Here is a 13,587-nt window from a genome sequence, read left to right on the forward strand (position 1 = left end):
GCAGCCTTCCTACCTATATTGGATAATATTGTTTGTGCACGGCCCCTTGGTTTTTTCTATAACCATCTAAGTAATTCCCAGCCCCCACAATCTGTTCAGTCTAATTTTACTGCCTCATCACATCGACGGGGCTTTGTCATTTGTTCACAAAATGTATATCAACCCCAAATTAGATCTGAGCGATATAGTAACTGGATGACAAGCCAGTACAATCATTTTGATCAAGCCTTACCTCTAACTAATCGTTACACGCCCCTATATTCACTGGAGGAAAATGATTGACTGTCAAATGAACCAAGGAATAAAGTTTTGCCTGAATCACAAAGTTTTAAAATTGTAACCTGGAATATTGCGGGGATTAAGGCTAAGGCAGGAAACGACCTATGGATTAAGTCGTTAAAACTTTTTGACATTATAGCTCTACAAGAGACTTGGGATCAGGGAAACAGTTTCTCTCTGGATGGGTTTAGCCACTTTTGCATTCCAGCCACTCGTAGTGTGGCAGGTAGAGCAAAGGGTGGCTTACTGTGCCTATTTAAACTTGATATAAAGGGCACACTGTCACAGTGTACCTCAGGTAGTGAGAACTGTTTAATTATTGAACTGTCTACCCCGGATAAGACTAAGATTTTATTTATAAATTTTTATAATTCCAACGCAAATGAGTGCACCGGCTATAACTTGGATGTATTGGATACATTTTTGTCAGCGTACAGTGTAAATGTACATACTTTTGAAATAATTCTTCTTGGGGATTTTAATATCCACCCATGCAACCTACCGTGTGCCAGTATGGAGGGAGATGGCCCTCCCTATTCTGCAGCTATTCACCTGGAACACACTAGACGGGGGGAGTATCTAGAAAATTTCCTGGCGAGATGGAACTTATATGAGTCGGGTAGCGGGGATGATGGGTGTAGGCTCCCTACATTCAAGGGAAAGGATGATGGTACTATTATCGATTATATTTTTATGTCTTGTTTTTTGTTGTCTAAGGTTTTAATGTATAAAACGGAGGTTTCGGTCTTTAGCGACCATAACCCGGTGTTCATGGAAATAATAGCAAAAGATCTATTCTCCATGAAAACGGTGATGGAGTAAACCTGATAGTTAAAGATCAAGGACGTAGGCTAAAATGGACAAATATAGTCCCTGAAACTTTTCTGCCTGAGGTTTTGGAAAAAGTTGAGGAAGAGGTGGCCACATGCTTAGCATACGGGGAGCAAGATAAAACGGTAGTGGTCCATGCCTTTGATACCATCTGCAGAGAAATTAAGCAAAGTCTACTAGCTGGCCCTACTAAGGGGACGTACTATGGCAAGAGGTGGTTTAATAAAATATGCTCCAAGGCACATGGAGATCTACTTAGTGCCCTGAAGGCCACTCCAAAAGATCAAGCCCTAATAGTTAGTTTAAGATCTGCGTACAAAAAGGCCATCTTTGCAAGAAAAAAAGAGCTGAAAGATGATGCTTGGGCCCAATTACTAGACCCAGATACCCTAAAAATAGTGGCTTATTCTGGAAAATTGTAAATCAACCATTATTCTCAAGTGAGGAGAACTCCCCACTTCAGGCCAATATTCCAGATGAGGGCTGGATAAATCATTTTAGCAAAATATATTCTGACCCCAGTAAAGATTCTCAAATGGAGGACCCCACTCTTTTTACCGAAGGCCAGATTGTAACCTTCGAGCTCGCAGAAGTGGAAAGAGCAATAGATCTGACCCAAAAAAATAAGGCTCCGGGACCCGATGGGGTCCCTGCAGATGTTTTTTAAATGTGCTCCAAAATTTTGGTCAAAGGTCCTGTGTAACGTATTCAATGTCTTAACCCATGATAATATACCACCCTCTTGGAAAAAATCGATCATCATCCCGGTCTATAAGAAGGGAAACAGGCAGGACCCCTCCTGCTATAGACCCATTTCTCTAATTGACTCCTCAGTCAAAATACTGGGACGAGTCATTTTATCTAAATTGAATGAATGGATGAATGATGGAGGGGCTTTATCAAACGTACAATACGGGTTTAGACCAAAGAGGAGCACACTAGATCAATGTCTCAACTTGCACCTACTGGTGGAAAAATATACCAAGGCAAAGGAGGGTTCCATGTATCTGGGGTTCATGGACCTCTCGTCAGCTTTCGACCTTGTAAATCGGTCAAAGCTGTGGAAAATTTTACTTAATATGGGCCTTGATAGGGCTTTAGTTAACCTTTTGGCGGACTTACACTCTGGGCTATGAGCTTCCGTCAGGGTTACTTCGCAGAGTCGTTGTTCTAGTCATTTTAACTCAGAAAGGGGGGTCAGGCAAGGGTGCATCCTGGCTCCGCTTCTATTTACGATCTATATAAATGCTTTGGAACCCGCATTAATGGAGGCCACTCCTGATACCCCGCGTGTAGGAGAACTTGGTATTCCAGTCCTCCTATACGCGGACGATGCTGTCCTCTCGCGGACTGGGGTAGGATTACAACGTCTTTTGGACGCTTTTGAGAACTTTATGGGTTCCTTGGACCTAAAAATAAACGCGAAGAAGTCCCAGATTATGATATTGGGAAAGTGCTCAAGGAAGAAGTACGTTAAAACCTTTACCTGTGGGGGGGCGTGGCTACGAGGGCGAAGATGGCGGACGTGGCTTGCTAGAGCTCCCGCCAGCCCGTTATCAATCCGTTTATTTATCCTGGCCTCCGGACCCATATCCCACCTCACACCTGCGGCGGAGGTAGTGGCTGCCAAAGGGTGCCCTCCGGTGTGAAAATCTGGGTTCCCGGATCTTCGGTGGCGGAGATAGCGGCGGCGGCACCCCGGGGCCTACACGCATCGTGGACGGCCGGGGCCTCGATTTTGGCGATCCCCGGCCGGGAGCTCCCGGAGTCGGCTGGCTGTGGCGGCGGTGAGACCCGCGATCCGGGGTCTGGGCAGGCAGCGGAGCAGTGAGAGGAGGTGCGACAGAGCCTCACGGTGGAGGAGAGTGTGCGGGCGCCACAGGAGCACGGAGAGGGGACTGCGGCCTACATCGAGATCCGGAGGCAGGGGCCTCGAGTTTGGGCGACCCCCCGGTCGCTGAAGGTAAAGCGCGACCGAGGCAGTGGCCGGGCGGCAGCGAGACTGTTGGTGGTGCGGGCCCCCCGAAGTGAGACCCTGCACACGCTCTGGCCCGGGGGTAACTGGACTTGCCTGGTCTCCTGGTCCCGGGCCCCCCCCGATATTTGATCCCCCTGGAGGGGGTGCTTGCAACCTGGTGTGTAAGAGTGGAGAGGGGTGCACACGGCGTATCTCTGGGGCCCCCGAGCGACTGGCTGGAAGGCAGTGGGGCTGGAGCCCGCGGGGTGACCCAATTGACCGCCCTGGGGTGACGGATTGAGGTGTGGGGGACCCCCAACCATCTGCGGTGAGTGTCTGGCAGTGGACGGTCAGGATTGGAGCCAAATGCACCGGGAGGTGTAGCTAGATTGGTGTCGCGCCGATCTCGTCGCTTCCAGACCGGAGCTGCATGCAGGCCCACAGCGTCCCTGCGCTGGAGTAGACGACTGTGTCGTGGACCCTTATACCCAGGGGCAGTGGAGCCCATAGGGAGCGGTGAACCTGAGTTCTGAGGACTGCCCCGTAGAACCCTACATGTGCCCCCTCCCCCCCCCAGTGGAGGACTGAAGCGGTTTGCGAGAGTTGTGGAGGCGAAGAAGGCCATCCTGGACTGTTTCTGTGGCGGTTATTGGAGACGCGAGATACATCGCCGAGAAGGCCTGCGACTGTTACGAAGGCGGGAGCCCCGGATTGTGCCGGACCATGCCCAGAGGGGGGGGAGGGGGCCTTCCAAGCAGTGACCCATTGACAAGTTTACGGGACCAAGTGGAGGCTCCAGAGCGTCTGGTGGTCAGGGGTCGGGTCCAGACAAAGCAGCACTCATGGCGGCCATTACCCAGTCCAGGGACATGCTGGATGCCAAGATTGGGGCGGACGTTACCCTATTGCGCCAAGACCTGCGCAACGCAGTGGCACAAATAACAGAGACAGAATCTCGGATTTCGGTTGTGGAGGACGACGTGGGGACCCTGAAGCGGAAAATGGTGGCGATGAAAAACATTCAACGGGGCCTGGCGCTCCGTGTGGAAGATGCTGAAGGGCGGGCGTGCAGAAACAACCTTCGCTTTGTGGGTTTTCCGGAGGGTTGTGAGAAGGGCCACATGGAACAGTTTCTATCCCAGTGGTTGGAGAGTTGGCTCCCCCCGGATGTCCTATCCCGCTGTTTCGTGATTGAACGCACTCATAGGGCCCTGACACAGAAGCCGCCGGCGGGAGAGAGGCCCAGACCAGTGATTGCTAGAATTCTGAACTTTCACAACAGAGACACTATATTGCGGGAAGCAAGGGCCAAAGACTCCCTTCTCTTTGAAAACCAAAAGATCATGATCTTCCCTGACTACACCAGGCTTGTACAACAACAGTGGCACTCCTTCATTGCCGCCAAGGCGAAACTTCGAGGCCTAAAAATTCAATACTCCTTGCTCTATCCAGCCCGCCTTCGGGTGGTTTTTCAATCCCGTACTCACTTTTTTGACACGCCGGAGGATGTTTTCAAATGGACTGACGAAACAGTGAGCGTCAGGCCTCATGCTCAACCTGGTTTGAACCCGGGACGCTCGAGAGACTCATCGCAGGACCGAGGGGACCAGACTGCCCGAGCCAAAAGGAACAGAAGGTCTCGATCTAGGAAACGCTCTGCTTCTAGAAGTGGGTCTCCCGCGGCTGCGCCTGGCGACTCCGATCAGTCTGGAAGGGCTGATGAGAAACTGTGGGGCTGTGTGCCCTGCTGCGGATGCCGTGCGCTCCGACGGAGAGGAGCTATACCACTGTATTCTACTGTATTGATGATTGACTGCTGCGCCTCCTGCTGCGGCTTGTATGCTTATCTGTCATTGCGTGGGGTGGGGGAGGCGTTCGGGGTGCTCCTGTATAGGGGCTACTTGCCTCCTATGTTAGTGGGAGTTGTCAGTGGAGGGGGGGTTCCTATTGTTTGCGGGGGTAGTTGGGATCGCTAGGTATGGTTGGCCTTGGGCGCTATGTTTTGGGCCCGAGGATACCCATGCCGCGACAGATACTTCAGAGTTCTATGAGGTATAGGGGTGGGGGGCCTGGGGGGGCGGGGGTGGGTTTGGGGGGGTCTGGTTGGGGTCGAGGTGGGGGGAAGCTGTTGTTGTTAAGGGGCATGGGGGCGGATGGGGGGGATTGCACGTGATTTCTAATGCTTTGCCAATGACTGTGATGTGTGCTTGGGCGTGGCACCGGGGGCCCGATGGGTTCGTTCCATTCGACTATGGCTGACGCACCACTTCCAGGGCTCCCTAGGGAGTCCATGCGTGTGATAACTTGGAATGTGAGGGGGATGCTCGATAAGATCAAACGGGGGGTGATCTTGTGGTGGGGGAAGAGGGAGGCAGCGGATGTACTTTTGTTGCAAGAAACTCACATGATGGGGACGAAAGTGCTTAGCCTGCAGAGATTTGGTTATCAGCAAGTCTATCATGCCGGGTTTTCAAGGTGGTCCAGAGGGGTTGCTGTTTTGGTACATCGCAGGCTGGCCTACGTCCATAAGAAACAGTGGTCTGACCCACAGGGTCGATACATCTTTATTAAGGGGATGGTAGGCACTGAACCAGTGGTTTTTGGCAGTATTTATGCCCCTCCCCCATTGCAATGGTCCCTGTCTGAGAAGTTGTTTGCGGTGTGGGCGGACATCCCGGAGTCCTTGGCAGTGCTGGGAGGTGATTGGAACGAAGTAATGGACGTGTGTATGGACCGTCAGAGATTGCAGGGGCTGTTGACAGCGGCTGCCCCTACCCGGTTGAATACGATGGTGGAGGGGATGGGCTGGGTGGATGTGTGGCGACATATGCATCCCAAAGTGCGAGACTTTACGTATGTATCGGCAGTGCATGGTTCGTTCTCGCGACTGGATTATGTATTTGTGCCCCATGCGTTCCTGAACAGGGTGTGGGAGGCAGGGATCCTACCTAGAGGGTTGTCTGACCACTCCCCGGTGGCCGTTAGGGTTGGACTACATAGGGCACGTCAGCCGTTCCGGTGGAGAATGTCCTCATGGCACCTTCAACAGGTCGATTACATCCAGCACCTGCGGGGTGCAATTGCACATTATTGGCAGGAAAATCTGGTGGAGGGAATAGATGCAGTCGTGGTCTGGGAGGCCATGAAGCCCACCATAAGAGGGGTAGATATTGCATGGTGTGCGGCGGCACGTCGACAGCGTCGGCAGGCCATCACTGAGGCGGCGGCGCAGGTGGAAAATCTGGAACAGCAGTGCCGGGGGGTGGAGATGCGGTGGCGGTGAGGTTGCTCCTGCAGGCGCAACAGTCATATGCATCTGTGTTACTAGACGAGGCTCGTAAAGCGTGGCTGGCCACGCGGAGCAGAGTCTACCAATGGGGAGACAAGCCCTGTACTATGCTCGATAGGCTATGTCAACGTACCCTCCAGCCACTTACACTACCGGGCCTCACCGACGGGGATGGCGTGGCGATCATGGACCCAGCTGAACTGGCGGCGAGCTTCGCCCACTATTATAGGGAGCAATATGCTCCGCGGGACTGCCTCTCAGCAGACGCGATTGATAAATTCATTGGAGACTTGACTCCGAAGGCAGTCTCGGATGAAACCAGAAAAGCACTAGACCTTCCCCTGACGGCGGAGGAACTGGGCGACGCGCTGGGACAGCTTAACACAGGGAAGGCGCCAGGACCGAGCAGCTTCCCGTGCAAATTTTATAAGACATTCCAAATCCAATTGGGGTCCCTCTACCGGACCGCACTGGAGGCGGCGCGATCGCAGGGTAGACTGCCTGCTGACTGGCGACACGCCGAAGTGGTGGTCTTTCAAAAGCCTGGCAGACCCCCTGACAGGCCGGACTCCTATCGCCCAATCTCCTTACTCAATATCGAGGCCAAGCTGCTGGCTAAGGCCTTGGCGAACCGACTTCTCCCGTATGTGACTGACCTGGTCCACCCGGATCAGGCTGGTTTTATGCCAAATAGGGCGACAAGGCATAATATCAGGCGGGCACAGGCGGCAGTGGATGCTATTGGGGCCAAGGAAGAACGGGCGGCCCTACTACTAGCAGATATAGATAGAGCCTTTGATTCGGTCAGTTGGACATACCTGTTCGTGCTCCTGCCGCACCTAAACCTGGGCCCGGTGTTTATCTCCTACGTCAAACTGCTCTATACCGCTATCACGGCGTCTGTGCGTGTCTCCGGGGCGGTCTCCGAGAAGTTTCTGATCGGCCGGGGGACCCGACAGGGATGCCCGCTCTCCCCATATTTATTTGCGTTAGCTATGGAGCCTTTGGCCTCTTGGGTTTGTATAGACGCGCAGATGCGGGGCTTTGAGTGGGGTGGCAACCTCACCGACAGAATTGCACTATATGCAGATGATGTCCTCTTCTTTCTAACAGATTTGCGCAGATCGGGCGCATCTTTGGGGAAGTATCGGGCCTGTGTCTGAACCCGCGTAAGTCCACTCTGTGGGTGTTGGGTGTTGGGGTAGTGGCGGACCCATGGGCATCGACATTGCAGGTGGCGGCCGGGGAATTGAAATACCTGGGAGTGTTCCTCACCGCATCCGCAGACGTCGCGTGGAAACGCAACGTGGTACCGGTGTGGGAAAAGGTCCAGACGGATATCAAAACGTGGTCTCGAATGCCTCTTACCATCTTTGGTAGATCTGCGATCTTCAAGATGGTCGCACTCCCGCGCCTCTTGTACCAGCTACAGAACCACCCCCACCTCATTGCTCCCCAGTGGTTTAGGCAAGTTAACTCTGTCCTGAGCCGTTTTTTATGGGCTGGAGGGGCAGCAAGAGTGGCATTGCGGACGTGCTTCCTGTCCACATATTGTGGTGGCCTGGCTACGTCGGATCTATTGTCTTACTATCAGGCCTCCCACTTGTTGGTACTTAACGAATGGTGGTATGGGGACAGAGGAGACCCAGCGTACGCCCTAGAGCGCTCGTTGATGGGCAATAAAACGTTGCACACGATCCTATACTCGGCCAGGCTACGGCGCGAGCTGCCGTGTACCACGCGAGTGGTATTTGTTGTATGGCGGCAGGCGCTGCGTCGCATGGGTTGGTGGGGCAGATTAACAGCAGAGACTCCGTTGTGGAAGAACGGGAGGCTCCCCGGCCTGGCCTTGTTGACGGGGTTTGGTGGGTGGGACGCGGTCGGGATCTTGTCACTAGGACATGTACTGACCGGGGTCACCCTCAAATCATTCCAGGAGCTCAGTGCTGAGTTTCAAATGCCCAAGACCCAATTCTTTCGCTATCTGCAGTTTCGTCATGCCCTGGAGCCTAGCATTGTGGGCTTGGAGTCGTTGCCGGAATTCAGCCCAGTGGAGGCGAAAGTCTTCATGGGTGACCTTGGCGATAAGAAAGTGTCCAGAATCTACCAGACGCTAGTTACGCACTGCTCCTCCTCCCTACTTCCCCTTAAAGAGGCTTGGGAGAAAGATGTTGGACCCTTAGATGAAGATGATTGGAGGGAGGCGCTAGAGTCCCCGAGAGGGACGGCCATAGCGATATGACTCAGGCTTATTCAGTTTAAATACTTACACAGGGCCTACTACACCCAGGAACGATTGTGGAAGGCGGGTCTGATTGTGTCTCCGGAGTGCCTGCGCTGTGGAGTTGAGAGGGGTACGCTCCTGCACACTGTATGGTCTTGTGCTGGACTAACCAGATTCTGGAGTGGTGTATGGGATTGTTTGTCAGAGGTATTGGGATGGGATCTACCCCGCACCCCCCGATTGGGGCTCCTCCATGTACTAGAAGGTGTAGGGGGAAATATATACAAGCGCCACCTATTGTTCCTGGGTTTGGCTGTCGCAAAGAGGGACCTGGCGAGGGCATGGAAGGGAGTGAGAGCCCCCCCCACTGTGTGCATGGAAGGCGGGTCTGGACTACTTTATTGGGCTGGAGCGCCCGGTGTTTGAGGCAAGGGGATGTCCCCGTAAGCATTATAAAATCTGGAAACGATGGGCGGAGTATAGGGGGTTGCTTCTGGACCCTCCGGCGGAACAGGAGGATGGTCTACAGGTGCAGGAGGACCCTCGGGCCTAGGGGGTTGCGCCATACCGAACACACTACGACCGAATGCTGACAGCTTACTGTGATCACGTGCATGGGGTTAGGGAGGGATAAGGGGTGGGTAGACGGGAAGTTGGGTGGTTGGGGCAAGGGGGTGGAGGTGGGGGGGGTGGTTTGTATTTTCCTCTTTTCATTGATTGGGCTATGCAATAATACTGAAATATGTGTCATGATATTTGGTGGTGATCTCCTGATTGTGGAGAGCCACATATATGCTTTTACCTGATCAATCAATAAAATTTGTTGTGAAAAAAAAAACCTTTACCTGTGGCAAAGAGGAACTCTGTAGAGTCCCTATATTCCCTTATTTGGGCCTTACCTTCGACGATCGAGGAAACTGGGGACCGGAGTTAAAAAATAGAAATATTTCCTTTGCGAGATCTTCTTCTGCTCTCCACGGTTTCTCAAAGAAATTGGGGGCCAGGCCAATAGCAGCTCTAATGAAAATTTACAAAGCAAAATGTTTTGCAGTGGCCACTTACGGTTGCTCAATTTGGGGTTATAGTACCCCTGACCGTCTACAGATCACTGAAAATAAATTTTTGAGATCTGCCCTCTCTGTGCCACAGTCTACCTCCTCATATACAATCCACGCTTCTAGCATGGATGAAGACCTGGTTAAACCAGGAGATTCCCCTAAATCACTCCATCTTGAAGGATTGTTTAAATCTAGAAACAAATAATAAAATTAAGTGGCTGACATATATTAAAAATAGTTTTGTCAAGCTAGGTAGAGAGGAGTTATTTACCTCACCAGAGTCAATAACATCAAAGGACATTGCACAAATAAAGGGTGCAATGGGAGAAATGCTAAGCCTGGAGAGAAAACAATCGGAATTAAATAAACCTACTGTGAGGACTAACCTCATTATATCCTCCGATGAAGGACCTGAAAAGTATTTAAATATTATGAATCTGCCTTTTCACAGGTTCCTTCTAACTAGATTCCGCTTTAACATGATCCATCTGAACCTAGGATATTTCCCCAACTGGAGTACCCCTGAAAATGCAATACCGTGTACTTGTGATAATTTTTCTACCCAGAACACGAGGCATTTCTTGATGTTCTGTGGTCATTACACGGTATTAAGGGCGAAATTCCTGGTACCTATTTTAAGGGAGGCTGGATTTATTCAGGTTAAGCCAGCCCTTTTGTACTTGCAATTATTGCAAACACCTAGGATCATGTTTCATGTCGCTAGTTTTTTAGTAGGGGCTGTTAGGACTAGGAACAAGAATAGGGAAGATAACTCCAAAACGCTGAAATGAAAAAGGATGAATTGGAGTTTAATGTTTGCACTATGAAATTATAATCGGGTTGTCTATATTGTATGATGTCTGCCTCCTTTTTAATATGAACCTATTATATGAATGTATTATTATTTTTTTTTAAAGGATAATGAATTTAAGATTTTAATATATAAAAAAATGTTTACTGCGTATAATTAACTCTGATTTTAACATGTATATTTAATGTGTTGTAGTAGATTTATATTTTGTATAGTACCATTGTCTTTTTATGATATTGAATTATCGAAATAAAGTATTTTGACTGACTGCTCCTGCCAAGCAAGTGGAAACAGTATTTCCTGCCCATGCCTGTGTGGGCAGGGAAACTAATGTGATCCAGGGGCAGGTCCCGGGGGTTAGGTTAGATCCCTGGGGTCCTTAGAAGCGCAGAGAGGGGGGGCTGCACAACCTCTCTCTCCTTAAAAAATATGTTGGGTTCTGGTGACTAGGGTCCATTTGCCTGGAAGCGACCTAGGAAAGGGGGGCACGTGTCCTCCTAAAAAAAAGTCAGACCCAGGGGAATGGGATCGATGAGACTGAAAGTGGTTCCCCCCTCAAAAATACATCAGGCCTGAGGAGAAGGGGTCTTTGGGGCTAAAAACAGCCCAGTGAGGGGGTCCACGTGGCCCCATCCCCCTAAAAACGACCTTGGACCCCTGGAAATTGGGTACCTGGGAAGGGGGACAATGCATGCCCCGTCCCATAAAAAAATAATAAGTATCATTTCCCAGGCCCTGCCTCACCCAGGGGGGTTGGAGAAGACTGTTGCAGCGGATTTGTGGATCCTCCACAAATTTTGAGCAAAATTAAATAATAAAACGTTTTTGGTCCCAGGCTATCTGTACCCTGCTGCACTTTGGGGCTTTTATACAAGGGGATTGTTCCACCAGAATGTCATTTTAACAGATGTTCTGGTGGCGCAATGCCATGCTCAATATATACAAAGTGCGCACAAAAGGAGTTAGGTCCTTGGGGGGCCTGAGGGAGGGCTGGACCGTTTCTATATCACCACACACACAAAAATGCCCCCTTCTCACACCTACTTGCAATTTGACTTAAACAATGACCAAATAAACAATTTCATTAAATCTGGTCTGGTACATTTATTTATACCTATTATTTATATGTTCTCTATGGAAACTAGTATCCTCTAGAAAAAATAAATTTGGGGCAGTAAAGGAATACACATCTCAACAAAGCACTTATAATCTTATTCAATCAACAAAATACATTTCAAACTAACATGAAACATTACAAGAACAATCAAGGAAATAACATCAAAAGAAAAAACATCAAAAGAAAAAACATCCAATAAGCATTTACAAAATCAAATTCATCAATTTGAAATACACTAAATCATTTCGTTAATCGCAATCTTACAAAGACATAATTCATAACAAGAGCAACAAGGATTGTGTCTCTTAATCAAAAACACTTAATGTAATAATTTGCTCTTGGTGGATTTGCGGCAAATCCATGATGCAGCCTCAACGATGGGGTGCGTCGGAGTTCTCAGTGCCAGCAATTCAGTAATCATATATTACGAATGCCAAATTCTCAAAGAAAGACTTAGATGCTTCTAGGATGCTGCAAAATCCATTTATTTTGTGATTGCCACCATAATGCATTTCGGCTGTTCCCGCAGCCATGGACACATGACACAAGCGCCATCTTGGAAGTAATATTTATGCTTCATTACAACTTTCTATATAAATATAAAAAAATACCCTGCACGCAAATCCACTGTTATTTTCATTGATGGAGGAGCCCAAACATGTATACTAAAGTAACCAATCTAGTATTTGCGCAATTCAACACCCAAAAAATGCAAATCATCTTTACTTATTGACAAATCACAATAAGTTCATGTTTCCAACGTGCACACTGTTAAATTCATTATATGTTCAATTGCACTAAGAAGGAAGTTTGGCATTAAGTCCAAGTGGGCAAATGGCATTCCACAAATCTGAAATTATTACATAAAAAACGAATCAAAATAAAAAATTGAAAAAATTGATTATCAAATAGAAAATCCCAAATCATCACTTATATGCATGCTTGTAACATTATTACACCGGCGCTCTAAGGTTACAGGTGAGGTTGAAGATATTAGTGGGAATGAAGTTCCTCTTCCACCCTGGTGCCTTAGTGTTAATATCTAATATGTATTGGGACTTCAGTCTCCGTAATCCTTTCTCTCTGTTACCCCTCTTGGGCTCATAGGTACATGATCATTCACAAATATTTGAGTTCCTGATCATTACTGTTATTCACCTCTTCAAAATGGTGAGCAACTGGATAACTGTAATCTCTATTCTTAATTACTCGCACATCTTGAAGGATTCTCTTGTGCACCTGGAGACATATAGTTTGTGACATAGACATACTAAGATGTACACACCAAAATCATCCTTGCAGTGAAATGCTCCACAGACCTCTATTGGGAAAATGTTTATGGGTGATATAACTTCAGTTACATCGACCCCATATTTACATGTCTTGCATTTATGGCACTCTAAAGCCTCTGCTTCTTGACAACCAGGTCTTCTGTCTTACATTCTCAGGATTACTCTTATCCAATTACTGCTTTATTGACCTAGATCTTCTAAAGGTCATAAGAGGCCTGTTTTGCACCTTATTCCCAATTAAAGAATCCCTTTTAAAGAGGTGCCCTGCTTGGTGAGTATTTTCCTGATTGCCCTGTGCTCCTGACTAACTTCTTCCTGTGCACCTGTTGTTTATACTTTCTGGAAAACAGTGATTGTGCTCTATGTGTACAGGGTGGCTGCAGTCACACTGTAGTTATACTTAGGGTTCCCAGAGATAAGAATTTCTCGGATATTTGGACCTGAAAAACTTTGCAGCCATTTGATGTATCTACACAAATCTTTCCAGAACTCTCCTGTGTTTTATAATGGCAGATGATGGGAACTTTCACCTAGATTCATCAAGGGGGCACAGAGTTAAAGGGGGTTCCAAAACAAATTTTGACTGGAGTGCATTTTACAAAGGCTTTAGCATCGGTTGTAGCACAAAAATGCCAGTTCGCATTTGCACAAAATTTGACAGCAATGTAGAATATAGTATGCAGATGATTTTTGATATATGTAGCAACCAAATTGGTTTAGTAGTCGGTA

The 13,587-nt window shown here is 48.8% G+C and overlaps 1 protein-coding gene across 1 annotated transcript in view; it reads left to right on the forward strand.

The window, feature by feature from the left end:
* The window catches only part of LOC144820069 (vomeronasal type-2 receptor 1-like), a 201,618-nt gene extending 193,020 nt beyond the window's left edge, over positions 1-8,598 (forward strand). Inside the window, exon 5 of the mRNA XM_078677722.1 lies at positions 8,347-8,598. Within this exon, the coding sequence (XP_078533848.1) occupies positions 8,347-8,598 (252 nt within the window). The remainder of the gene's footprint in view (positions 1-8,346) is intronic.
* Positions 8,599-13,587: the final 4,989 nt, after the last annotated feature.

The sequence above is a fragment of the Lissotriton helveticus genome, chromosome 2_1 (genome assembly GCF_964261635.1).
Source record: "Lissotriton helveticus chromosome 2_1, aLisHel1.1, whole genome shotgun sequence".
NCBI classification, from domain to species: Eukaryota; Metazoa; Chordata; class Amphibia; order Caudata; family Salamandridae; genus Lissotriton; species Lissotriton helveticus.